Source organism: Callionymus lyra, chromosome 2, assembly GCF_982586985.1.
Source record: "Callionymus lyra chromosome 2, fCalLyr1.hap1.1, whole genome shotgun sequence".
NCBI lineage: Eukaryota > Metazoa > Chordata > Actinopteri > Syngnathiformes > Callionymidae > Callionymus > Callionymus lyra.
Genome location: NC_141819.1, coordinates 31,696,850 through 31,724,416, shown reverse-complemented (window position 1 = coordinate 31,724,416; position 27,567 = coordinate 31,696,850). Strand labels below are relative to the sequence as shown.

Genomic DNA, 27,567 nt, shown 5'->3' with positions numbered 1-27,567 from the left:
CAGCGAGCACAAAAACAGTTTCGTGGGGCGTAAAACATGATGTTGTCGCAACTAAAAAGGATCAACGACCTTGCACGTAGTGTGGTGACTCGCTCGTCCCTGAATTGGATCTTCGACCTCTCTCTCTCTCTCTCTCTCTCATGAGATCCGAGCGCTCTCTGGACTTTTTTTTCTCCTCTCACTCGACACAAATGCTGCCTTAGTGTCTTAAAGATCACCCCATGTTGGAATTCGTTTATTGAAACGTGTTCTGAAGTCCACGGGAGGGTTTTTTTTTTTTTAAAGTAAAGAGGATCTTGTAGCTGATCCAGGAAGTGATGGGGAGCTAGTTGTTGAAGGACAGGTGCTGTGACTAAAGGGAGCATCACAGCCAGGGACACTTTAATAGCACTAAATAAAACCTTCAGTGCCAGACTGGTACACCTGTGCTACATTTTGTCGCTCCTTCCTGCCCACTGTGGTCAGGTACTTTAATAAAAAAAGATTTAATTTTGTTATTTTCTCCACTTTTTCTCTACTTTGTAGTGTGCACATTTTTTAAATAAATTCTAATCCTAGTAATTATTGTCTTGTTAGAAATGTTCACTGTTGTTGATATATTTATTTGTTAATTATATATTAATTAAATATATTTTTATTTACAAGTATTATGGAATTGTTATTATTATTACCGTTGTTGTGCTCGCTGTTTGTGTTTCTGTGCACAAGTTCACTGTTGATTTTGACCCCCATGTGACACCATAATAAACTGTTTTTGAACTTTCCTTCTGTGTATGTATTGACTGCTTCCGCATCTGGATCTTCTGCACTCTCGGTACGAGACTCTCTGTTCTCCAAATATTTTTGTTTCCTGTTACAAGGAGCTGCAGCTACAAGCGAGAAGCAGTTTGACCTTGGTGAGCTGAAAGCATTACAATCTTTTCGACTGATTCCTTTATGTTTGCGGTGATTCAATTAATAATTTTTAAATTGCAACTGCTAAGACGACATTATTCTTTGTTTCATGATTAATGTACTTGTCCGAAAGTATCCTGTTTTTCATGTTCTTTGGCATGATTATCAACCAAGACATAAGAAAGATGAATTACTTTGTTGTTTTTATTCTGACAAAAATGTTCAATATAGTTTTTACGGATGTAGACAGTCGCAATGTTTTTGGTTTTCGTTTGTGATTCTTACACTTAAAATTAGTAATATTGTTAAGTCAGTTTCCTAACCCGTAGTAGTACAAATACCTGATTACTATTTGATAAAATTACTTTGAGGGCACTTTTACTCCACAGCATGTTATAGTCATTATTATTTACTTTCATTTTGCCTCAGCACTTAAACAGTGTCATTCACAAATGGCATGACTTTAATAGTGTGATATGCTGGATATACTTTAGTTATAATTGCGACTTTTCACTTCATTAAAGTTTACTTAAATATAAACGTTTAAGTGCGCTTCTCCTGCTAGAGTGGATTCTTTTTTATTTAAAATTTAAAATTTAGTTTTCTTGTAGTTTTGTTGTCAAATATACGTCGTTGAAGACCACTTGTTCGGTATTTCATTAAACTAACTAACCTCTTGCTTTTATACTTCCACTATTGATGGTGTCACAGAATGTTCAAAAATATTTTTAAACATAATAATATTGTCTTCAAATATTTAAGGCATTTTTAAATTTGCATTTCTCACTGGCAACAAAAGAAAAATGCGTCTTCTGTTTCTTCTGCGTTCATTTCAGCTTATCATAATCACAGCGACAGGCGATGTCATTCGATGACTTGTGTAGTCTTAAGGCTGGCCACAATACATTTATTAACGTACAGAAATATATCTTTTAATTTCAACATTTCCAGAAAGAAATTAAAAATTGCATGAAAAAAAAATTACATAAGCCTTTTTTACTTTATTCACAGAATTTTAATCACAGAGACGATAGGAGCTACAAGGTAAAAACATGTTTCTTTTTATTTTTATATTGTGGAATGGCAACAACCCCCCCCGGAAAGTTTCATGTAACTGGGTAAAGCAGCTTTGAGCAAATGTTCCCATAAAAGAGTAAGTAGGTAGGTCATTAGATCACGCAGTTGATGCCTCAATTTTAACATTGATTCCGAAGATATGTTGGCGACATGTCCTCTCCACCAAGTCTACTCTGCTCCTCCAACATCTGATTCTTCTTGAAGGTGAATAATTATTGTCTCACATTGATGATTAGACTACTTCAGACCAGTCCCACGTGATCTCCACCCCCCTTAATTTTGGTAAAACCAACGTTTGATCAGTTTCAGTTTCAGTTCATTTAAAACGACAATGTGCAGTTCCATTAAAAAGATGGCTGCACCAGATTTAGCACAATGCTACTTTCCATGTGTAGTCCTATAGTTCTGGTCAGAAGAAGCTGAACCCTGCTCCAACGTGGACCTGAGACTACAGAGAAGAATGGAGACAGGTTGGTGACTCAATGACTTTCTTTAAAAAAGAAAATCTGATGTTACTAGATCCATGTGGATGTTTTGAGATGTTTAAAACAACAGCAGCAAAATATAGAAATCATGAAACTTAAATCTAAATCCGACCACATCCACAAACCTGACGTTCTTAAAGATCAGAATGTTGAATATATTTCAAGTGAAACCAGGATGTTTCATGTGAAATCACGTGTGTGTGTGCATGTATGCGTGTGTTGGTGCGCTTTGATGAAAACTTGGGACTTGTGCAGGCCAAATTTACAGATAAGTCTTTTATGACTTCTGAACGGTTTTACTTTGTGTTAAGGACATAATGTTAAAGGGTTTGAAGGCAGCACGACTTTAATGAGTTAGAGTTCTGCACAGTGTTTTCTGATGAGGGTTTTTTTGACACTTCTAGACACGTTTATTTTGAAATAGACGACGATTAAAAAAGTAAATAACTGTGTTTTCCCTCATGTAAACATAACCATAAGAAGTGAAGAGCTGAATTATTTCAGCCATCAGGATAATTAAATGTTTGAAATTATGCGGATAAGAAGTGAAATTAAAATAGCTTCAAAAGCACAATTACGAGGAAAAAAAACCTTCAGCTGTATACAAGAATTTCATGAGACTGTTTGTGTGAAGGTGAAGACTCTGCTGAGATACAACGTGAGAAAATAAATCCCTACAAGTTCTCTCAGAGTGAGGACCATGATGAACGGACTGGCACTCAGAGGTGAGACATGGACCTCCAAGATTGTCCTCTATATCTTCATTTTAACTTCTTTACTTATTATTTGTCTATGCTTAAGGTCAGAGCACCAGCCAGAACCTCCTGGACCAGGACCAAGATCTGGACCCAGTTGTTTGTCTCTGAAGAGTGATTGTTCAAAGGGGTTGGGTATAGACTTCAGAAGAAGAGCAGAGTATTCAGGTGTGAGGTGAGAGTTTAGAAAACTTTGATTAACAGCTGCATCCAGAACAGATGTTGATAATAATCTTATTATTGAGATAATAATTCAATAAATTATCTTTAATAATGGGATCCTCCTCCTCCTCAAGATTCAAATTCCTGTCAGACTTTTCTTTTAAATATTACTCAAAGCACATAGAAGTGTATGAAGGTAAAGGACAAATACAAAATTGCAGCAGAAGATAGAATTGTGTTTATTTAGTTATCTAAGAGCACGTTTAGAAAAATAATATAAAGTAAAGACCTGTTTTCCTGGATGTGAGGGCCAACTGAGGCTTTTTATTTCCAGTATAACACAGAGTCTGTAACCGTGGCAACATATGCTCTGAGCCAAACCTCTGATTCTAGCCGTCAATTGATTCTATCAATATCTTGATTTTAATATTATATATTTTTACATCAACCTTTAGCCAGGTTAATTCTGCCTTGTTCTCTTTATTGTTTTATGGACTTATTCCTTTATCTTCATTGTACCGTTTGCTCTGCTGCTAACGCTAGGATTAACATCTTTCCTGCCCATTTAAACCCCAGTTCCTCTTTACACTCCTCTAATTTAACTTCCAGTCGAGTTGGTGCGACAGATGTATCAAGCATTGATCAAGCTCATCACAACTTGAATCTTCAGAGATTGTTGTGGTTCTCATTGAGATTGGCTTGTCTAGATGTCTGGGAGTATCCTTCCATTTCGATTGTATCCACACTGACATTCCTAACCTTCAACATGACAAGAGCTTGTTTAAATTCAGACTTCATCTCTTCTTCTCAGAGTGAACCATCAGAGCTCAGAGATTTTCAGTCCTCAGCAACCTCTCTCACATCTGAACTCCATACGTCTGGTATGTACATGACTAAGAGGAGGTCCTCATTTAAAATGTATTTCTTCAGATATTCAGTTCAATCCAGGTTTCTGGTCTCTGTGATTCTTGAGCTGATAAACTTTCACTCTGACTTTCTCTTCTGTGATCAAGTTCCAGTCAGTGGAGGAAACAATCTGCAACTATGTGAAGAAGGAGCTGAAGATAATCTGGGGGTTTCTGAGCCCAGATGACTCAGAACCTCCAAAGGCTGAGGAGGAAGATGAGCAGTGGAGAAGCATCAGAGAAGAATTCCTGAAGATCACAGTTCACTTCCTGAGGAACATGGAGCAGGAGAATCTGGGCGAGTGTCTGTGGGCCAGTAAGAACATGCAAACACATCTGAATCTGAAATCTTCTAACTAATGTGACTTCTATGTCTACTTCGTCATTAATCAGGAAGTCGTGCAACAGAGTGTGGCCCTCTACTAAAGAAAAGGCTCCAAAGGAAGTTCCACAGTGTGTCTGAGGGGGTCGCTCAAGCAGGAAAGTCTACGTCTCTGAATGAGATCTACACTGAGCTCTACATCACTGAGGGGGTCACAGACCAGGTCAACCAGGAGCACGAGGTCCGACAGATCGAAGTAGCAAACAGGAGCCAGACCAAACCAGAAACTACCATCAGACAAGAAGACCTCTTTAAAGCCTCACCTGACAGAGAACGACCAATCAGAACGCTGCTGACGAAGGGCGTGGCTGGCATTGGGAAGACCCTCCTGACACATAAGCTGACTCTGGACTGGGCTGAAGATAAAGCCCACCAGAACTTTCACTTCATGTTTCCTTTCACCTTCAGAGAGCTGAACACGCTTAAAGAGAAGAAGTTGAGTTTGGTGGAACTTGTTCATCTCTTCTTTCCTGAAACCAAAGAATCAGGCCTCAGAAACTTTGAAGGACTCCAGGTCCTGTTCATCTTTGACGGCCTGGACGAGTGTCGACTGGATCTGGATTTCCTCAACAGTCGGGTCGTGACAGAAACTACAGAGTCCACCTCTGTAAACGTCCTGCTAACAAACATCATCAGGGGGGACCTGCTTCCTTCAGCTCACATCTGGATAACCACACGACCTGCAGCAGCCAATCAGATCCCTCCTGAGTGTGTTGACCTGGTGACAGAGGTCAGAGGGTTCACTGACCTCCAAAAGGAGGAGTATTTCAGGAAGAGATTCAAAAATGAGAAGCAGTTCAGTAGCATCATGTCTCACATCAGCATCCTACGAAGCCTCTACATCATGTGTCATATCCCGATCTTCTGCTGGATCACTGCCACAGTTCTGGAGGACATGTTGAAGAGCACAAAGGCAGGAGAGCTGCCCAAGACCCTGACTGAGATGTACATCCACTTCCTAAAGGTCCAGTCCAAAATCAAGATGGTGAAGTACGACGGAGGAGCTGGAACAGACACAGTTTGGGATCTTGAGAGCAAGAAGATGATCGAGTCACTGGGAAAACTGGCTTTTGAGCAGCTGTGGAGAGGAAACTTTATCTTCTACGAGTCAGACGTCACAGAGTGTGGCATTGATGTCAAAGCTGCGTCAGTTTACTCAGGAATGTTCACACAGTTCTTCAAAGAAGAGAGAGGACTGTACCAGGACAAGATGTTCTGCTTCGTCCACCTAAGTGTTCAAGAGTTTCTGGCTGCTCTTCATGTCCACCTGAAGTTCTTGAATTCTGGAGTCAACTTGCTGGACTCAAATAAAAGGTCAAGCATTGAAGAGTTTCATCAGACAGCTGTCATCAAGGCCCTGGAGAATGAAAACGGACATCTGGACTTGTTCCTACGCTTCCTCTTGGGTCTTTCTCTGAACTCGAAGATGTTGAGTGGTTTGTTGGAAAAGACTCAAAAACAAGTAAACACAGCTGAGTTCATCATGAAGAAGGTAAATGAGAATCTGTCTCCAGAGAGAATCCAAAACCTATTCCACTGCCTGAATGAGCTGAAGGAGACTTCTCTGGTGGAAAAAATCCAACAGCATATGAGTTCAGGAGGTTCCTCGAGAGATCTCTCTAATGCTCAGTGGTCTGCTATTGCATTCATCCTACTGACCTCTGGAGAAGATCTGGATGAGTTTGACCTGCAGAAATACAGTGGCTCAGAAAACACTCTTGTGAGACTGAAGTCTGTGGTCAGTGCTTCAAACACAGTTCTGTAAGTTGGTCACTTCACAAACATACAAAGTAATGGTTTCATATAAATACACCACTTGTTTAAATTGTGTCTTTATTTCCGACAGGCTGAGAAGAAGTGGACTCTCAGAGACAAGTTGTTCACTTCTGTCTTCAGTCCTCAGCTCTCCGTCCTCTAGGCTGAGACAACTGGACCTGAGCTACAACTACATATATGATACAGGTGTAGAGCTGCTGTCTGCTGGACTGAAGTGTCAGCTGAAGTCCCTCAGGTCAGATCTTTAGAACTCTTGATGTTCACTGAAATAGAACTGAACATTTTCAAATGTCACGCCAGAGCTGAATTGATGGGAAGTTTGCAGGTCTGACCCGAAAGCAGAAAAAGTAAAAAATATTAGTCTAGTCTAAAACTGTGTTACATACAGTTCAACACAAATAATAAAAAAAGGGGAAATCTTTTCAAAATAGAAGGTTCAAGACTTAAGATCTCAGAATAAGATCAGTTTTGTGCTGTGTGACCCTGATCTTTAAAAGATTGTTCAGCTCCTTTCAGGGGGCACAAAGGTTGGCAGATGCCCCCCACCACCATAAATAGGATCGAAATAACATATAATGTTCACATAACACACATAAATGATCACATGACACAAATGAAGTGATTATTATAGTGTTCAGTGAAATGAAAACGGTAGCATTTAGAAGCTTTAGAAGTTTCACTGAACAAAAGAAAGTCACAGATGTGTTCATCTGAGGAACAACATTTGAGTTTGAAATTAATGACTCTTGTGTCTTTTGCAGGGTGAGTTGGTGTGGACTGTCAGAGAGAAGTTGTTCACTTCTGGCCTCAGTCCTCAGCTCTCCGTCCTCTAGTCTGACACAACTGGACCTGAGTGACAACCAACTGTTTGATTCAGGAGTTCAGCTTCTGTCTGCTGGACTGAAGAGTCCAGACTGTCACCTGGAGACTCTCAGGTCAGAACATCATCTCCTCTCTTCAGTTCTGGTCTGCATCTGGATGGTTCTTGATGATCTTCTTAAACTCTGTTTTATCCTTCACTACAGTCTGTCAGGGTGTCTGGTCTCAGAGAGAGGTTGTGCTTCTCTGGCCTCAGCTCTGACTTTGAACCCATCCCACCTGAGAGAACTGGACCTGAGCTACAATTATCCAGTGGGACCAGGACTGGAGCTGCTGTCTGCTGGACTGAAGGGTCTGGACTGGAAACTGGAGACTCTCAGGTGTGAAAATAACTAGTTTAAAAATAAATAAAATCAATATACTGCTTCTACTTTCACTATGACATTTCCATCTGCTGGAATCACGTGGAAGCAGGATGGATTCAGCGGAAACTGAATATGTGTTTCCGGGTCCCACCGTGCACAAACCATTGTTTTTCATTCTCCAGGTTGGACTATGGTGGAGAGCAGAGGTTAAAATCGGGTCTAATCAAGTGTAAGTCTACTTCCATTGGCTTAATGAGAGCTCCAAAATAACAAGAATTATCCATACAAAGTCTTAACTGAACTCTTGGCTCATCAAACTTCACAGATTGATGCAATATTAATATACTCACATATGCATTGACCCTAAACACCAAAACCAAATAGTAAAAAAAAACAACGGAGAACAGCAATGATATCAAATGTGACGAGCAATGTTAGGTAAAGATTCAATATTTATACGTTTCAAAAAGTAGGAAAAAGTAAAAAGTAATCACAGGTCTGCATTTGTAACTCAATGAATAAAATGATGTGCTGGTGATCGTTTTAGTGAAACACTAAGACAATGCAGCACAGCAGGCCTCTGCCCGTAACTGCCACAAGACATTATCTGACTAAATCTTTTTTAATTGTTTTTCTGCCTACTTCTACCTTCTTTGTGAATCCGCCACCGGCTAGCGGGACTGAATTATCGCAAGAAATGATCTGATCTGATCCAGCCTTACACCCCAGCTCGGGCTCTGAGGTCGGTGGATCAGAATCTACTGATGGTTCCACGCACACGGTTCAGGACCAGAGGAGAGAAATCCTTCCAGGCTGTTGCTCCTAAGCTTTGGACAAAACAGGCATGCACAAGTAGGGGAACGGGGTGTATGCTGTCCAGTGCAATGATGAATGTCAGGACTTTAGATTGAGGAAACAAAACAACCCCTACACAAGCGCATGGCTCAACAAAGGAGAGCCACTTCCTCAGGCCAGACTCATCTACACTTAAAGGACACAAGACCCTCTGGAGGACAGCAACGTACAGGTCCTGGCCAGAGAGAAAAGATGGTTTCAAAAAGAAGTTAAATAGGTCGTCTTTACTAGGCTGGAGAATCCCTGTCTCAACAGAATTGGGGGTCTCAGACATAACCTCCCAGTCATTTAAAATGCATTACTGAGATTTCTCCTTAGGAAAGTCTCCAAAGGTCCAGATTAAGTGATCAAGTGGTCACACCTTGCTGGACAGTGAAAGTCAACAACCCTCTCAGCCCATGAATTGATTCCAACCCCTCTTGTTCTTTATTCCTGCCCTTGTAAAAAATATACTGGCTTCTAACCCCAGCTCATTTGGAACTGCCCAAATTCCTCTGAGAGGCGAGACATCTACCTAGAATTCTACACAGTCCCAATGACTCCACTTTGAACCGCTTGGATAATGTCTTCACTCCTCCTCCAGCCAGTAATCACGCCGACTTTGTTTATACAACAAGCCCATTGAAGGTGGAGACTTCTGGGGTTAATGACATGTGGTGACAAACATTGATGCTGCTTGATGCCAATCACAGTTGGTGTGGTTATGGTAAACAATATTTTCTCCAGCAAAACAAAGTGTTGTGTCAGTGGGCGTGGCTTAAGCACATTTTCTAATGTAAATCTTTCAATGAAAAGAGAGTTTTGTACAAACAGACACTGATGAGTACAAGAGAGTCCAAGATCTATTTAAGACACACTTAAATCAACACATTAGCTTCCCTTTAATGTGAAGATCTCTTCTTCGGGAATCATCTAATGTGTCTTCTCTCTATCAGATTTTTGTCATCTCACACTGGATCCGGACACGGCACACCGGCGTCTCCTACTGTCCGACATCAACCGGACGGTGGAACATGTGAGAGAAGATCAGGAGTATTCAGAAAATTCAAACAGGTTCGACCGCTGGGTACAACTGATGTGCACAAATGAGCTGTCTGGTCGCTGTTACTGGGAGGTGGAGTTTGAAGGAGAAGTTGATGTCTCAGTGACTTACAGACAAGAAGATGAGTTTGTGTTTGGCTCCAATGATCAGTCTTGGAGTCTGAGGTGCTATGGTAAAGGTTTCTATGTCTATCATGATGGAAAATTGACAGATGTTCAGTCCACCTCTGTCTGTAATAAGGTTGGTGTGTTTGTTGACCGTCCTGTTGGATCTGTGTCCTTCTACAAAGTGTCCCCCAAAGCTAAGGTTCTCCTCCACACTTGTATCACCTCCTTCACTAAACCCCTCTACCCAGGATTTGGACTCAGTTGGCCTGGTTCTTCTATTACTCTGTGTGAGCCGGCTCTGTAGAGTGTGTGCCTGGTTGTGTGAGATCTGTGTGTGTTATGTTTATACTGCGAGGCACACATGCTCAGAATGCATCATTCATATTCATATCAGAACAAATAACAAACAGATGAATTATCAAGAAGCTTGCAGTTCGTTCTCTGTACAGTCATGATCTGTTGGCACGTTCGCTCTGAAAAGCTACGTTGCTAGAAAAGTGAGGTCAGGCCTCTATGGGAGCTCTATGAGCAGCCATTCATCATTTTTATCTTTTGCCAGAAAATCCTTCTTTAACAAACACATGCTCTTGTACTGAACAGTTAACAGTTATCTATTGATGACAAAGCAGCCATTTTTAAAACTGTATTTTTGCACCTTGTGCGTTCTTATGTTTTTACTTACTGCAGACTTCATTTTATAATTTGTTTCTCAGTTTGTGAATGTGTTTCACGATTTTGGTAAACTTCTTTCACAATTTGTCAATTTTCTTTTGTTTGTAAATTTGTCCCAAATTTGTTTGATCATATTTTTGTAAATGTGTTTCACAATTTTGTAAATGTGTTGCTTGAGTTTGTAGATTTGTCCCAAATTTGATTCATCATAATTTTGTAAAGGTGTTTCAGAGTTTGTAAATGTGTTTTACACTTTTGTAAATGTGTTTCTTTAGTTTGTAAATGTATCCCAAATGTGTTTTATCATAATTGTGTAAATGTGTTTCTTTATTTCGTACATTTCTCCCAAATGAGTTTCATCCCATCTTGTAAATTTGTTACATAGTTTATAAATGTGTTTTCCGATTTTCTTAGTGCCAGCCACCGTACTCGCCAGGTCTGGAGTCAGTCAAAGCAAAACAAATGAAACAATTTCCCGAAGGAGATCTCCAGAGCGATCAATAAAATGTATCTATTTATCTAAATGTATAAAGACCACTCAAAAATGACAGGTGAAAAGTATAAACTATTTAGATGTATTTTCCTCTGACCGCTCGGATAGCAAAGGGTCGTCCGACATCCTCTCAACCGTGTGTCATTGATGAATGAAACTGGCACCAACACACCTTTTTGATAGAGTTTAACATGTTGTTTTTAATGACTCGCATGAACTTGATCTTTTCCCTATTATAGCATTGTCATTAAAGCTGCACATATAGATATGTTTGTCCCGTTTTCTTTTTGTACTGATTTTATTTTAATATCTGTGACTTTTGCAGTAAACCCGAGCTGTTACCTTAACAGTGCTCTTCTCGACACAACTAGTCAAGTCTTGCAAATTGCTCCAGAAATACCAATAAAAGATTCTTACCAGATGTTAATGGAGTCTCTTCTCCAGCACCTCTGCAGCTAGAGAAGAGACTCCAGACTCTGTTATGTGTGACAGAACAAGGGACCGTCACTCAAAACGGAAGGAAACGACAGCAAACTTTCGTGCGTGTTTTTTTTTTTGGCTCGTTCGGCTCCTCGTCAAAGTAACAACATGCACGCGCACTCGGCATCAAAACAAAAACGCCTGACACCTGGTGTGTCATTAGTGTTACTACACCAACATTAAATCTGTGTTTCACACCATCTTCATCACATCCGTCTTCCTCCTTTGAGTCGTATTACATCGATCTGAGGAACTGCAAATTGAAACTTGATATTGATATTGTTCATATATCGATCGATCAAAGGTTAAACAATATTATTTATAATCAATTATTTCAACATCTTAACAAAGGTCGTTTTATTCTGTTTGCTCCATCTCCTACACGGAACGATCGTATTTCCTCTTTTTCTCTTCTTTTTTGTCATTGTGATTTCGGTTTTATTTTTGTGAATGTGCTTTCATTTAATTTTGCGCATAGTTTTTTGTGCATTGCAATCGTCGTTTGTCCTTCAGGATCACCTTGATTCTATAGATAATTCTATTATTTTTCAATCGTCCTTTTCTCTTCTTCTCAGGGGGATGAAAATGCTCGGACTTAAACCTTTGAAAGTTTCCTTCAGACAGGAGATGATAACATTTGCTTCCGAGTTTTCGAGTTTTCCGAGAAAAAAATCTCTAATAATTTAAAGGCAAAATGCGTGGACATGAAATCGCATTATTTGTACGTTAAATTAAATAGAACAGTTCCAAGAAAATAGAAAGATTAAATGTATATAAAATCTCTATTGACTATACAAGGAAACAACAACATTACTTTTATGACAAACGTCTTCAGTGATGATCTATTTATACACGTGTGCTTCCCACCTTAAGGTAAATATAAATGATCGTTAAAAAATATGAAAAGAAGGCAACCAATCTAATCACATACGATAAAAATCACATAATATGAACCTCAGGGTATGACGGGAGTGTGGGTGGTTTTTGTTACAGCGTCAGTTAGTATTTGATCAACAACCATTTTCTTACTCTACTGATTGTGCTAAGATTGCATTTTTAATTCATCTCCTCCGAGGTAGAGCAATATAATGGGTCACTTCATTATGGGAGTCTAACTCGCCTGTCTTGTCTACATATGAAAGTTTCACTATTGAGTTATGTCGTGGTTTTGATTTGCCTTATCGTTCCTCCTCGTCATCTGCTGGTAGACTGCTTCATTTAAGACAGGGTATCCTCACTTTGACTGGGTGAATTCTGCTGTACTGGGTTGGAGTCCTTGTTGTCTTTCACAGTGTCTTCGTTCTGCCCCTGCTACCTCTTGTCCTCTGCTTCCTGTTTTTCCCCCTGCTGATCTTTCCTCCTTTCCTCCGTTCCTCCGGAATATCAAGATTTGGGTGAGGTTTTTAGCAAAGAAAGGGCTCTATCTCTACCACCACACTGTCCTTATGACTGCGCCATAGACCTGTTTCCTGGGTCCCCTCTTCCCTGTAGTCGACTATACACGGTTTCTCGTCCTGAGCGACAGGCCCTCGACACCTATGTCGGGGAGTCACTGGAGGCCGGTTTGATTCGCCCCTCTTTTTCGCCTCTTGGTGCAGGTTTCTTCTTCGTCAGCTAGACAGACAAGACCCTACGACCCTGCATAGACTACAGGGGGTTAAACGACATCACAATCTAGAATCGTTATCCTCTCCCACTCATAGACCCTTCATTCGATCCACTGAACAAGGTCATGCTCTTCACCAAGTTCGACTTCAGCTTCATCACTTGGTGCGTATTAGAGAGGGTGATGAGTGGAAGAGGGCATTTAAGACTCCCTTAGGACACTTCGATTATCTGGTCATGCCATTCGGCCTGACAAATTCTCCAGCGGTTTTTGAGAGACTTATTAGGTTTAAAGGGGTTTCCTGAATGACTTTATGTCAATCTTGATGACATTTTTATTTTTTTTCTAGTTCCCATGAAGAACACCTCAGCCATGTCCGCCGCGTTCTCCATCGCCTCCAACTGAGTTTTCCTGGTTTTATTTTAGGGCAGGGTCAGCTGAGGCCAGATCTATGAAGGTTGAGGCCGTTTCTCAGTGGCCTGTGCCTGTTAGCCGCAAGTAGTTACAACAGTTTTTGGGTTTTGCTAACTTTTACCGTAGGTTCATCCGGGGTTATAGCCAGGTTGCCGCTCCCCTAACTCAGCTTACCTCCACAAAGAGCCCTTTCCAAGGCTGAAGACTCCTTCAAGCAGCTGCGCTCGCTGTTCTCTTCCGCAACCATCCTACGACACCCAGACCCAGCCCGTCAGTTTATAGTAGAGGTGGACGCCTCTGACACCGGCATAGGAGTGGTGCTTTCCCAGAGATGCTCTAAGGACAACAAGGTGCATCCATGTGCTTTTTTCTCTCGGAAGCTGTCTCACCCAGGAGGTAAGAACATTAAGCCTGACGCTTTGTCCCGACAGTTTGCTCCTCCCCAGGAGGGCCTCGCGGATGAGACCATCCTACCTGAGAAATGCTTTGCTAGGGCGGCCAGTTGGGATATCGAGAAGGTAGTTCTGGAGGCTCAGGAGAGTCACCCACCTCTGGACCGTCTGATCGACTCTTTGTTACTAGGACTCTTGCTTTTCTCAGACAGAGATTCTGGTGGCCGGAGATGGAGTTTGTGGCCGCCTGTGCCATTTGTGCTCGTGCAAAATCATCCTGCCCCCCAGCTGGCCTCCTTCAACCCCTACCTATTCTGAGTCGTCCGTGGTCTCACATCTCGGTGGACTTGTTGGAGACAGCAGACCTGCCGGTGTATGGTGTCACATCGGGGTCAAAAGTAAGAGAACGCACAGTGAATTTGTGGCAAAGAAACATAAACAGCGAGCACAAAAACAGTATCGTGGGGCGTAAAACATGATGTTGTGGCAACTAAAAAGGATCAACGACCTTGCAGGTAGTGTGGTGACTCGCTCGTCCCTGCATCGGATCTTCGACCTCTCTCTCTCTCTCTCTCATAAGATCCGAGTGCTCTCTGGACTTTTTTTTCTCCTCTTGCTCGACACAAATGCTGTCTTAGTGTCTTAAAGATCACCCCATGTTGGAATTGTTTATTGAAACTTGTTCTGAAGTCCACGGTAGGTTTTTTTTTTTTAAAGTAAAGAGGATCTTGTAGCTGATCCAGGAAGTGATGGGGAGCTAGTTGTTGAAGGACAGGTGCTGTGACTAAAGGGAGCATCACAGCCAGGGACACTTTAATAGCACTAAATAAAACCTTCAGTGCCAGACTGGTACACCTGTGCTACATTTTGTTGCTCTTTCCTGCCCACTGGTCAGGTACTTTAATAAAAAAATATTTCATTTTGTTATTTTCTCCACTTTTTCTCTACTTTGTAGTGTGCACATTTTTTAAATAAATTCTAATCCTAGTAATTATTGTCTTGTTAGAAATGTTCACTGTTGTTGATATATTTAGAATTTTCGATTATTTATATTATATTAATTTAATATATTTTTTATTTATAAGTATTATGGAATTGTTATTATTATTAATGTTTTTGTGCTCGCTGTTTGTGTTTCTGTGCCACAAGTTCACTGTTGATTTTGACCCTGATGTGACAACATAATAAACTGTTTTAGAACTTCCCTTTCGTGAATGTATTGACTGCTTCCGCATCTTGGTCTTCTGCACTTTCTGTTCTCCAAAATACTTTTTGTTTCCTGTTACAAGGAGCTGCAGCTACAAGCGAGAAGCAGTTGGACCTTGGTGAGCTGAAAGCATTACAATCTTAGACTCAAGACTTATTCCTTTATGTTTGACACTAGTCTGCAGTCACGTAACGTCCAAAGGATTTTCTATCTATTGATGCGGTGATTCAATTAATAATGTTTAAATTGCAACTGCTAACATTACATTATTCTTTGTTTCATGATGAATGTACTTGTCGGAAGGATCCTGTTTTTTATGTTCTTTGGCATGATTATCAACCAAGACATAAGAAAGATGAATTACTTTGTTTTTATTCTGACAAAAATGTTTAATACAGTTTTTACGGATGTAGACAGTCGCAATGTTTTTGGTTTTCATTTATGATTCTTACACTTCAAATTAGTAATATTGTTAAGTCAGTTTCCTAACCCATAGTAGTACAAATACCTCATTACTATTTGATAAAATTACTTTGAGGGCACTTTTACTCCACAGCATGTTATAGTCATTATTATTTACTTTCATTTTGCCTCAGCTCTTAAACAGTGTCATTCACAAATGGCATGACTTTAAAAGTGTGATATGCTGGATATACTTTAGTTATAATTGCGACTTCTCACTTTATTAAAGTTTACTTAAATATAAAAGCTCAAGTGTGCTTCTCCTGCTAGAGTGGATTTTCTTTTATTTAAAATTTAAAATTTAGTTTTCTTGTAGTTTTGTTGTCAAATATACGTCGTTGAAGACCACTTGTTCGGTATTTCATTAAACTAACTAACCTCTTGCTTTTATACTTCCACTATTGATGGTGTCACAGAATGTCCAAAGATATTTTTAAACATAATAATATTGTCTTCAAATATTTAAGGCATTTTTTAATTTGCATTTCTCACTGGCAACAAAAGAAAAATGCATCTTGTGTTTTGTTTGTGTTCATTTCAGCTTATCATAATCACAGCGACAGGCGATGTCATTTGATGACTTGTGTAGTACATTTATTACATTTATTAACATACAGAAATATATCTTTTAATTTCAACATTTCCAGAAAGAAATTAAAAATTGCATGAAAAAAATTACATAAGCCTTTTCTTACTTCCCTTTAGTCACACAGTTTCAACCACAGACGATTCATGCTATTTATGGAGCAGTAAGTGGAAATTTCAAAACCACAGCATCAGCTGATGATTAACTTGGTACGACTGGCCTAGAGTCCTTGAACTTATAATTGTTAGATTAAAAATTATTATACACTATATGTATACGCCATACTTAAATTAATGCTAAAAAGATCATCAAAATATAAAGTATAACTTACTAGCTTCATCTAAGAGCTTTAATGTTTGAATACACATTCACAATCAACATTTCACTCCAGACTGACACACTGTTTTCAAGGCAAGCTTGGAACAGACGTAGAGTCATGACAACGGTTATTTAAACGTGTTTGTCTGCACTTTTCACACCTTGGGTCGTGGATCAAAAGAACGAAGCAGGGACACATCTGTGAGGGGGGGGGCTAGGAGACAGGTACTTCCACCGAAGAACATTTGAATGATAAACAAAGTAGGAAGAATTCTCCACAGGATATCGTGACACAGGGAGTTTGAAGGAACCAATAGGGCGATAGGGGGAGGACATCTCTGCCCGCAAATTTGCCTTAAATATAGCGATGTTATTATCGTTCGAGACAGTCTTTCCCGGAGCTATTGACCTGTAGAGCTGCCGGGAAAGAGCGCGACCGATCGATCGTAAAAGCTTGTATCTTTGTTTGACTTGAAGCGGCGTATAAACAACCCGTTAAACTCTGCATTGACCTTTTTTCTCCATAACGCAAAGTATTAAGACACGGAGGTGACGTCGTGTTGGAACGACGGAAATGGACTCCAGTTTCATCCGTTTTATAAATTAAATTAAATGTGAGGCTAAATTGTATACAAATTAGAGTAAAAAATAGTGGCTAAGAGGAGATTGGAATCAGGGTTTTATTTTTCAAGTATCGATGAGCTACAAGGTAAAAACATCTTTCTTTTTATTTTTATATTGTAGAATGGCAACAACCCCCCCCCCCCCCGGAAAGTTTCATGTAACTGGGTAAAGCAGCTTTGAGCAAATGTTTCCATAAAAGAGTAAGTAGGTAGGTCATTGGATCACGCAGTTGATGCCTCAATTTTAACATTGATTCCGAAGATATGTTGGCGACATGTCCTCTCCACCAAGTCTACTCTGCTCCTCCAACATGTGATTCTTCTTGAAGGTGAATAATTATTGTCTCACATTGATGATTAGACTACTTCAGACCAGTCCCACGTGATCTCCACCCCCCTTAATTTTGGTAAAACTAACGTTTGATCAGTTTCAGTTTCAGTTCATTTAAAACGACAATGTGCAGTTCCATTAAAAAGATGGCTGCACCAGATTTAGCACAATGCTACTTTCCATGTGTAGTCCTGTAGTTCTGGTCAGAAGAAGCTGAACCCTGCTCCAACGTGGACCTGAGACTACAGAGAAGAATGGAGACAGGTTGGTGACTCAATGACTTTCTTTAAAAAAGAAAATCTGATGTTACTAGATCCATGTGGATGTTTTGAGATGTTTAAAACAACCGCAGCAAAATATAGAAAACATGAAACTTAAATCTAAATCCGACCACATCCACAAACCTGACGTTCTTAAAGATCAGAATGTTGAATATATTTCAAGTGAAATCAGGATGTTTCATGTGAAATCAGGTGTGTGTGTGCATGTATGCGTGTGTTGGTGCGCTTTGATGAAAACTTGGGACTTGTGCAGGCCAAATTTACAGATAAGTCTTTTATGACTTCTGAACGGTTTTACTTTGTGTTAAGGACATAATGTTAAAGGGTTTGAAGGCAGCACGGCTTTAATGAGTTAGAGTTCTGCACAGTGTTTTCTGATGAGGGTTTTTTTGACACTTCTAGACAAGTTTATTTTGAAATAGACGACGGTTAAAAAAGTAAATAACTGTGTTTTCCCTCATGTAAACATAACCATAAGAAGTGAAGAGCTGAATTATTTCAACCATCAGGATATTTAAATGTTTGAAATTATGCGGATAAAAAGTGAAATTAAAATAGCTTCAAAAGCACAGTAAAAATGACGAGGAAAAAAAAACCTTTGGCTGTATACAAGAATTGTATAAGACTGTTTGTGTGAAGGTGAAGACTCTGCTGAGATACAACGTGAGAAAATAAATCCCTACAAGTTCTCTCAGAGTGAGGACCATGATGAACGGACTGGCACTCAGAGGTGAGACATGGACCTCCAAGATTGTCCTCTATATCTTCATTTTAACTTCTTTACTTATTATTTGTCTATGCTTAAGGTCAGAGCACCAGCCAGAACCTGCTGGACCAGGACCAAGATCTGGACCAGGACCCAGCTGTGTGTCTCTGAAGAGTGATCGTTCAATGTATATGGGTATAGACTTCAGAAGAAGAGCAGAGTCTTCAGGTTTGAGGTGATAGTTTAGAAAACTTTGATTAACAGCTGCATCCAAAACAGATGCAGCTGTTAATCATAATAATAAGATAATAATTCAATAAATTATCTTTAATAATGGGATCCTCCTCCTCAAGATTCAAATTCCTGTCAGACTTTTCTTTTAAATATTACTCAAAGCACATAGAAGTGTATGAAGGTAAAGGACAAAAACAAAATTGCAGCAGAAGATAGAATTGTGTTTATTTAGTTATCTAAGAGCACGTTTAGAAAAATAATATGAAGTAAAGACCTGTTTTCCTGGATGTGAGGGCCAACTGAGGCTTTTTATTTCCAGTATAACACAGAGTCTGTAACCGTGGCAACATATGCTCTGAGCCAAACCTCTGATTCTAGCCATCAATTGATTCTATCAATATCTTGTTTTAAATTTTGTTTTTTTTTGTACATCAACCTTTAGCCAGGTTAATTCTGCCTTGTTATCTTTATTGTTTTATGGACTTATTCCTTTATCTTCATTGGTACCATTTGTTCTGCTGCTAACGCTAGGATTAACATCTTTCCTGCCCATTTAAACCCAAGTTCCTCTTTACACTCCTCTAATTTAACTTCCAGTCGAGTTGGGGCAACCGATGTATCAAGCATTGATCAAGCTCATCACAACTTGAATCTTCAGAGATTGTTGTGGTTCTTATTGAGATTGGCTTGTCTAGATGTCTGGGAGGATCCTTCCATTTCGATTGTATCCACACTGACATTCCTAACCTTCAAAATGACGAGAGCTTGTTTAAAGTCAGACTTCATCTCTTCTTCTCAGAGTGAACCATCAGAGCTCAGATATTTTCAGTGCTCAGCAACCTCTCTCACATCTGAACTCCATACGTCTGGTATGTACATGACTAAGAGGAGGTCCTCATTTAAAATGTATTTCTTCAGTTATTCAGTTCAATCCAGGTTTCTGGTCTCTGTGATTCTTGAGCTGATAAACTTTCACTCTGACTTTCTCTTCTGTGATCACGTTCCAGTCAGTGGAGGAAACAATCTGCAACTATGTGCAGAAGGAGCTGAAGATAATCTGGGGGTTTCTGAGCCCAGATGATTCAGAACCTCCAAAGACTGAGGAGGGAGAGGAGCAGTGGAGAAGCATCAGAGAAGAATTCCTGAAGATCACAGTTCACTTCCTGAGGAACATGGAGCAGGAGGATCTGGGCGAGTGTCTGTGGGCCAGTAAGAACATGTAAACACATCTGAATCTGAAATCTTCTAACTAATGCGACTTCTGTGTCTACTTCGTCCTTAACCAGGAAGTCATGCAACAGAGTGTGGTGCTCGACTAAAGAAAAGGCTCCAAAGGAAGTTCCACAGTGTGTCTGAGGGGGTCGCTCAAGCAGGAAAGTCTACGTCTCTGAATGAGATCTACACTGAGCTCTACATCACTGAGGGGGTCACAGACCAGGTCAACCAGGAGCACGAGGTCCGACAGATCGAAGCAGCAAACAGGAACCAGACCAGACCAGAAACTACCATCAGAAAAGAAGACCTCTTTAAGGCCTCGCCTGACAGAGAACAACCAATCAGAACGCTGCTGACGAAGGGCGTGGCTGGCATTGGGAAGACCCTCCTGACACAGAAGCTGACTCTGGACTGGGCTGAAGATAAAGCCCACCAGAACTTCCACTTCATGTTTCCTTTCACCTTCAGAGAGCTGAACACGCTTAAAGAGAAGAAGTTGAGTTTGGTGGAACTTGTTCATCTCTTCTTTCCTGAAACCAAAGAATCAGGCCTCAGAAACTTTGAAGGACTCCAGGTTCTGCTCATCTTTGACGGTCTGGACGAGTGTCGTCTCGATCTGGACTTCCTCAACAGTCGGGTCCTGACAGAAACTACAGAGTCCACCTCTGTAGATGTCCTGCTAACAAACCTCATAAGGGGGGACCTGCTTCCTTCAGCTCACATCTGGATAACCACACGACCTGCAGCAGCCAATCAGATCCATCCTGAGTATGTGGACCTGGTGACAGAGGTCAAAGGGTTCACTGACCTCCAGAAGGAGGAGTACTTCAGGAAGAGATTCAAAAATGAGAAGCAGTTCAGCAGGATCATGTCTCACATCAGCAACCTACGAAGCCTCTACATCATGTGTCACATCCCGATCTTCTGCTGGATCACTGCCACAGTTCTGGAGGACATGTTGAAGAGCACAAAGGCAGGAGAGCTGCCCAAGACCCTGACTGAGATGTACATCCACTTCCTAAAGGTCCAGTCCAAAATCAAGATGGTGAAGTACGACGGAGGAGCTGGAACAGACACAGTTTGGGATCTTGAGAGCAAGAAGATGATCGAGTCTCTGGGAAAACTGGCTTTTGAGCAGCTGTGGAGAGGAAACTTTATCTTCTACGAGTCAGACGTCACAAAGTGTGGGATTGATGTCAAAGCTGCGTCAGTTTACTCAGGAATGTTCACACAGTTCTTCAAAGAAGAGAGAGGACTGTACCAGGACAAGATGTTCTGCTTCATCCACCTGAGCGTTCAAGAGTTTCTGGCTGCTCTTCATGTCCACCTGAAGTTCTTGAATTCTGGAGTCAACTTGCTGGACTCAAATAAAAGGTCAAGCATTGAAGAGTTTCATCAGACAGCTGTCATCAAGGCCCTGGAGAATGAAAACGGACATCTGGACTTGTTCCTACGCTTCCTCTTGGGTCTTTCTCTGAACTCGAAGATGTTGAGTGGTTTGTTGGAAAAGACTCAAAAACAAGTAAACACAGCTGAGTTCATCATGAAGAAGATAAATGAGAATCTGTCTCCAGAGAGAATCCAAAACCTGTTCCACTGCCTGAATGAGCTGAAGGAGACTTCTCTGGTGGAAAAAATCCAACAGCATATGAGATCAGGAGGTTCCTCCAAAGATCTCTCTAATGCTCAGTGGTCTGCTATTGCATTCATCCTACTGACCTCTGGAGAAGATCTGGATGAGTTTGACCTGCAGAAATACAGTGGCTCAGAAAACACTCTTGTGAGACTGAAGTCTGTGGTCATTGCTTCAAACACAGTTCTGTAAGTGGGTCACTTCACAAACATACAAAGTAATGATTTCATATGAATACACCACTTGTTTAAATTGTGTCTTTATTTCCGACAGGCTGAGACGAAGTGGACTGTCAGAGAGAAGTTGTTCACTTCTGTCTTCAGTCCTCAGCTCTCCGTCCTCTAGTCTGAGACAACTGGACTTGAGCTACAACTACATATATGATACAGGTGTAGAGCTGCTGTCTGCTGGACTGAAGTGTCAGCTGAAATCTCTCAGGTCAGATCTTTAGAACTCTTGATGTTCACTGAAATAGAACTGAACATTTTCAAATGTCACGCCAGAGCTGAATTGATGGGAAGTTTGCAGGTCTGACCCAAAAGCAGAAAAAGTAAAACATATTAGTCTAGTCTAAAACTGTGTTCCATACAGTTCAACACAAATAATGAAAAATGGGAAATATTTTCAAAATAGAAGGTTCAAGACTTAAGATCTCAGAATGAGATCAGTTTTGTGCTGTGTGACCCTGATCTTTAAAAGATTGTTCAGCTCCTTTCAGGGGGCACAGAGGTTGGCAGATGCCCCCCACCACCATAAATAGGATCGAAATAACATATAATGTTCACATAACACACATAAATGATCACATGACACAAATGAAGTGATTATTATAGTGTTCAGTGAAATGAAAACGGTAGCATTTAGAAGCTTTAGAAGTTTCACTGAACAAAAGAAAGTCACAGATGTGTTCATCTGAGGAACAACATTTGAGTTTGAAATTAATGACTCTTGTGTCTTTTGCAGGGTGAGTTGGTGTGGACTGTCAGAGAGAAGTTGTTCACTTCTGGCCTCAGTCCTCAGCTCTCCATCCTCTAGTCTGACACAACTGGACCTGAGTGACAACAACCTGCAGGATTCAGGAGTTCAGCTTCTGTCTGCTGGACTGAAAAGTCCACACTGTCACCTGGAGACTCTCAGGTCAGAACATCATCTCCTCTCTTCAGTTCTGGTCTGCATCTGGATGGTTCTTGATGATCTTCTTAAACTCTGTTTTATCCTTCACTGCAGTCTGTCAGGGTGTCTGGTCTCAGAGAGAGGTTGTGCTTCTCTGGCCTCAGCTCTGACTTTGAACCCATCCCACCTGAGAGAACTGGACCTGAGCTACAATAATCCAGTAGGACCAGGACTGGAGCTGCTGTCTGCTGGACTGAAGGGTCTGGACTGGAAACTGGAGACTCTCAGGTGTGAAAATAACTAGTTTAAAAATGAATAAAATCAATATACTGCTTCTACTTTCACTATGACATTTCCATCTGCTGGAATCAAGTGGAAGCAGGATGGATTCAGCGGAAACTGAATATGTGTTTCCGGGTCCCACCGTGCACAAACCATTGTTTTTCATTCTCCAGGTTGGACTATGGTGGAGAGCAGAGGTTAAAATCGGGTCTGATCAAGTGTAAGTCTACTTCCATTGGCTTAATGAGAGCTCCAAAATAACAAGAATTATCCATACAAAGTCTTAACTGAACTCTTGGCTCATCAAACTTCACAGATTGATGCAATATTAATATACTCACATATGCATTGACCCTAAACACCAAAACCAAATAGTAAAAAAAAACAACGGAGAACAGCAATGATATCAAATGTGACGAGCAATGTTAGGTAAAGATTCAATATTTATACGTTTCAAAAAGTAGGAAAAAGTAAAAAGTAATCAAAGGTCTGCATTTGTAACTCAATGAATGAAATGATGTGCTGGTGATCGTTTTAGTGAAACACTAAGACAATGCAGCACAGCAGGCCTCTGCCCGTAACTGCCACAAGACATTATCTGAATAAAACTTTTTTAATTGTTTTTCTGCCTACTTCTACCTTCTTTGTGAATCCGCCACTGGCTAGCGGACAGTAAAAGTCAACAACCCTCTCAGCCCATGAATTGATTCCAACCCCTCTTGTTCTTTATTCCTGCCCTTGTAAAACATATACTGGCTTCTAACCCCAGCTCATTTGGAACTGCCCAAATTCCTCTGAGAGGCGAGACATCTACCTAGAATTCTACACAGTCCCAATGACTCCGCTTTGAACCGCTTGGATAATGTCTTCACTCCTCCTACAGCCAGTAATCACGCCGACTTTGTTTATACAACAAGCCCATTGAAGGTGGAGACTTCCGGGATTAAGGACATGTGGTGACAAACATTGATGCTGCTTGATGTCAATCACAGTTGGTGTGGTTATGGTAAAAGATTTTATCTCCAGCAAAACAAAGTGTTTTCAGTGGGCGTGGCTTAAGCACATTTTCTAAAGTAAATCTTTCAATGAAAAGAGAGTTTTGTACAAACAGACAAAGACTGATGAGTACAAGAGTGTCCTAGATCTATTTAAGACACACTTAAATCAACACATTAGCTTCCCTTTAATGTGAAGATCTCTTCTTCGGGAATCATCTAATGTGTCTTCTCTCCATCAGATTTCCGTCATCTCACACTGGATCCGGACACGGCACACCGCCGTCTCCTACTGTCCGACATCAACCGGACGGTGGAACATGTGAGAGAAGATCAGGAGTATTCAGAAAATTCAAACAGGTTCGACCGCTGGGTACAACTGATGTGCACAAATGAGCTGTTTGGTCGCTGTTACTGGGAGGTGGAGTTTAAAGGAGAAGTTGATGTCTCAGTGACTTACAGACAAGAAGATGAGTTTGTGTTTGGCTCCAATGATCAGTCTTGCAGTCTGAGGTGCTATGGTAAAGGTTTCTATGTCTATCATGATGGAAAATTGACAGATGTTCAGTCCACCTCTGTCTGTAATAAGGTTGGTGTGTTTGTTGACCGTCCTGTTGGATCTGTGTCCTTCTACAAAGTGTCCCCCGAAGCTACGGTTCACCTCCACACTTGTATCACCTCCTTCACTAAACCCCTCTACCCAGGATTTGGACTCAGTTGGCCTGGGTCTTCTATTACTCTGTGTGAGCCGGCTCTGTGGAGTGTGTGCCTGGTTGTGTGAGATCTGTTTGTGTTATGTTTATACTGCGAGGCACACATGCTCAGAATGCATCATTCATATTCATATCAGAACAAATAACAAACAGATGAATTATCAAGAAGCTTGCAGTTCGTTCTCTGTACAGTCATGATCTGTTGGCACGTTCGCTCTGAAAAGCTACGTTGCTAGAAAAGTGAGGTCAGGCCTCTATGGGAGCTCTATGAGCAGCCATTCATCATTTTTATCTTTTGCCAGAAAATCCTTCTTTAACAAACACATGCTCTTACTGAACAGTTAACAATCTATTGATGACAAAGCAGCCATTTTTAAAACTGTATTTTTGCACCTTTTCGTTCTTATGTTTTTACTTACTGCAGACTTCATTTTGTTTTGTTTTTTTCACAATTTTGTAAATTTGTTTCTCAGTTTGTGAATGTGTTTCACGATTTTGGTAAATTTCTTTCACAATTTGTCAATTTTCTTTTGTTTGTAAATTTGTCCCAAATTTGTTTGACCATCATTTTTGTAAATGTGTTTCACAATTTTGTAAATGTGTTGCTTGAGTTTGTAGATTTGTCCCAAATTTGTTTCATCATAATTTTGTAAAGGTGTTTCAGAGTTTGTAAATGTGTTTTACACTTTTGTAAATGTGTTTCTTTAGTTTGTAAATCAATAAACTATATTTGCTGGTACTTGTGTTTGTGCCTGTATTCATTTGCTGGAGGTTTCTACGCGCAGGGTCGTGGGTTTATAACTTTAGGTAGAAGGCCTAAAGTGGCGTTATTGGGTACTGATTAACACCAGTCCACCGTTCTGCGTCATTGGTGCTCCGCCCTCCAAGGGCTTCGCTATGGGTTTACCCCGAGGCACCGCCTCGTCTCTGAGAAAGCTTAATGAACTCGCCACCCAGCAGGGGGCAGTACCTTCCTATAAAGGCGGGCAGCACCCGCCGCACTTTCTCCTTTTTCAACTCAGCGAGAAAGCTCCTGACAGTGGAATGTAATGATGGCGAATGAATATTGAAGTGAACCATGTGTGCACGAAGACTCCCTGAAGAGGAGACACACATGTCTGCTTCGTTTTGCCTAGAGGCCCAAATCACACGGGATGATTATGTGGCCTTCCGAGCGCTTCCCACGGCTTTTGACAGTGTTGGGAAGCGTTCGAGGTTTGTCGACCCTCGCCGCCTCAGATCATGATTATGATCAACACAGGACTGCCGTGTTGTTTAAAATAACAACACGGCAGTCCTGTGCGCTGCACTCGACAAGCTCACGTTCCAACGTGTTGGGCCCTGATGAGTCGAGCTAAGTCGTCCATCGATCATGAACAGATGTCGACGAGGAGGACGACTGGCTCGCTGCATGGAGTCGACCATGGGGTATGCGAGAGCGATCAGGTGAGTATCTCTTGCAGGTCTCATGGCCCTCCTGCAGCGCACTCGACGGGTTCACTTGAGAGGTATTAGTGTGCATGTGGCTCCGCCTGTGAGTGTGACGTATTCACAGGCGTCATTAGAGACTTTCGCCGCTAATGCTAAGCTAACATGCTCCGCCGTTCATAGACGGCGAGAGTTTCCTCTCAGAACACAGTTCGGAGGAGGTTTTAAACCCCTTCGTCCGGGTCATGCCGAGACTGTAATAACGGAGTCTGTCCACACGAATGAAGGGCAGACTCAACCATGTGCTTTGTTTCCAGATAAGCAAATGTCCACGAGACCGGCTTGATCAGCTGTGTTTACTTCACTTCCGTGTTGACATGCGCTGACGGGGTTTGACCGCCGATGAGCGTTGTCAAAAAAATCCCGGCGCCATGGATGACGTCACGTTGGCGGAGAAACGTCATGGATGACGTCACGTTGGCGGAGAAACGTCATGGATGACGTCACGTTTGGCGGAGAAACGCCATGGAACGGACGCACCATTGAGAGGAATGGCCCGGCAGGAGGCGGCGCAGCTCCGCCATCACCTGCATGGGCGTGATGACGAGGCGCGACGAGGATACGCGGAGAAGATCCCGTTCGTCGGCCTGATAAGCAAATGTCCACGAGACCGGCTTGATCAGCTGTGTTTACTTCCGTGTTGACATGCGCTGACGGGGTTTGACCGCCGATGAGCGTTGTCAAGAAAATCCCGGCGCCATGGATGACGTCACGTTTGGCGGAGAAACGTCATGGATGACGTCACGTTTGGCGTGATGACGATGCGCGACGGGGATACGCGGAGACGGAGATCCCGTTCGTCGGCATCATCATCTGGTGCTGGGGGGAAGCGTCACCAGAGACCAGCCACCCCAGCAGCACCAACAACATCGGCAACAGCGGCGGCGTGCGACGAGTGAGCGTCGCCAAGATCCGCAGCGCGAGCCGGGGAGCCAGCAGCCGCAGCAGAGTCGACGGCCGAGGGCTCCTCCACCCTATTCATTCAAGGGAATGTGTCGGGAATAAAACAAGAGAACGTATGACGTTTTCTGTGGTTCGTTCTGAGAGAGATGTTGGTAGTGTGCATGTGTTTCCGCCTGTGAGTGTGACGTATTCACAGGCGTCATTAGAAACTTTCGCCGCTAATGCTAAGCTAACATGCTCCTCCGTTCATAGACGGCGTGATTTTCCTCTCATAACACAGTCCGAAGGAGGTTTTAAACCCCTTCGTCCGGGTCATACCGAGACTGCAATAACGGAGTCTGTCCACACGAATGAGGGGCAGACTCCAACCACATGTGTTTTGTTTACAGGTGAGCAGAGGTCCGCGAGACCGGCTGAATCAGCTGTGTTTACTTCCGCGTCGACCAGCGCTCGTGCCCGACAGAGCGTGACAGCTGATGAGGTGAGTGGAACTTGTCCGGACATGTCTATGTTAACCGGAGGTTGTTCCTTCCCCCACAGCGCTGTCTACAAACACTGGCACCGTGGAGGACGTCACGTTTGGCGGCGGAGAAGCGCCATGGAACTGACGCAACCTGGTGCTTTTACGCGCGAGTTTTTTCGCCGTTCTGAGACCAGGCGAGGGCGAGGAACTTCCGTCCCGTCTGGTCGATCAACTGGAGAGGTGCGTGGCGGTCGGATCTCACGAGTGACGAACAGGTCGGGACCGCCAGCGGGGCTGGAGAATGTACGGGACCGGGTGAGTGATGCGGTGCCG

At 41.8% G+C, this 27,567-nt stretch overlaps 2 protein-coding genes across 5 annotated transcripts; both read left to right on the top strand.

The window, feature by feature from the left end:
• Positions 1-1,075: 1,075 nt before the first annotated feature.
• LOC148086555 (NLR family CARD domain-containing protein 3-like) lies at positions 1,076-25,109 on the top strand. Of its 3 annotated transcripts, XM_087784673.1 has the most exons (12): positions 15,020-17,078; positions 17,140-17,206; positions 17,398-17,472; positions 18,129-18,219; positions 18,296-18,430; positions 19,229-19,298; positions 19,437-19,638; positions 19,716-21,465; positions 21,551-21,715; positions 22,241-22,678; positions 22,846-22,892; positions 23,910-25,109. In XM_087784673.1, the coding sequence occupies exons 3-12, from the start codon at positions 17,463-17,465 to the stop codon at positions 24,446-24,448; spliced, it is 3,447 nt and encodes a 1,148-aa protein (XP_087640799.1). In that variant the 5' UTR covers positions 15,020-17,078; positions 17,140-17,206; positions 17,398-17,462; the 3' UTR covers positions 24,449-25,109. The 3 variants fall into 3 exon arrangements, with proteins under 3 accessions (XP_087640798.1, XP_087640799.1, XP_087640800.1); XM_087784672.1 differs by lacking the exon at positions 15,020-17,078 and adding an exon at positions 1,076-2,047 and having other exon boundaries at positions 17,140-17,472; XM_087784674.1 differs by having other exon boundaries at positions 15,020-17,472; positions 22,241-22,414; positions 22,505-22,678.
• Positions 2,042-11,057, top strand: LOC148086556 (NLR family CARD domain-containing protein 3-like). 2 transcript variants are annotated; one of them, XM_087784676.1, is made up of 11 exons: positions 2,042-2,441; positions 3,091-3,181; positions 3,258-3,386; positions 4,185-4,254; positions 4,387-4,594; positions 4,672-6,421; positions 6,507-6,671; positions 7,198-7,371; positions 7,462-7,635; positions 7,803-7,849; positions 9,411-11,057. In XM_087784676.1, exons 1-11 carry the CDS (start codon positions 2,432-2,434, stop codon positions 9,926-9,928), a joined length of 3,336 nt encoding a protein of 1,111 aa, XP_087640802.1. In that variant the 5' UTR covers positions 2,042-2,431; the 3' UTR covers positions 9,929-11,057. The 2 variants fall into 2 exon arrangements, with proteins under 2 accessions (XP_087640802.1, XP_087640801.1); XM_087784675.1 differs by having other exon boundaries at positions 7,198-7,635.
• Positions 25,110-27,567: the final 2,458 nt, after the last annotated feature.

Coding starts and splice junctions, on each gene's coding strand:
- LOC148086556 (XM_087784675.1), top strand. Junction 6,672..7,197: donor TGTCAGCTGAAGTCCCTCAG/GTCAGATCTTTA, acceptor TGTCTTTTGCAG/GGTGAGTTGGTGTGGACTGT. Junction 7,636..7,802: donor TGGAAACTGGAGACTCTCAG/GTGTGAAAATAA, acceptor TTCATTCTCCAG/GTTGGACTATGGTGGAGAGC.
- LOC148086555 (XM_087784672.1), top strand. Junction 21,466..21,550: donor ATTGCTTCAAACACAGTTCT/GTAAGTGGGTCA, acceptor TATTTCCGACAG/GCTGAGACGAAGTGGACTGT. Junction 22,893..23,909: donor AAAATCGGGTCTGATCAAGT/GTAAGTCTACTT, acceptor TCTCTCCATCAG/ATTTCCGTCATCTCACACTG.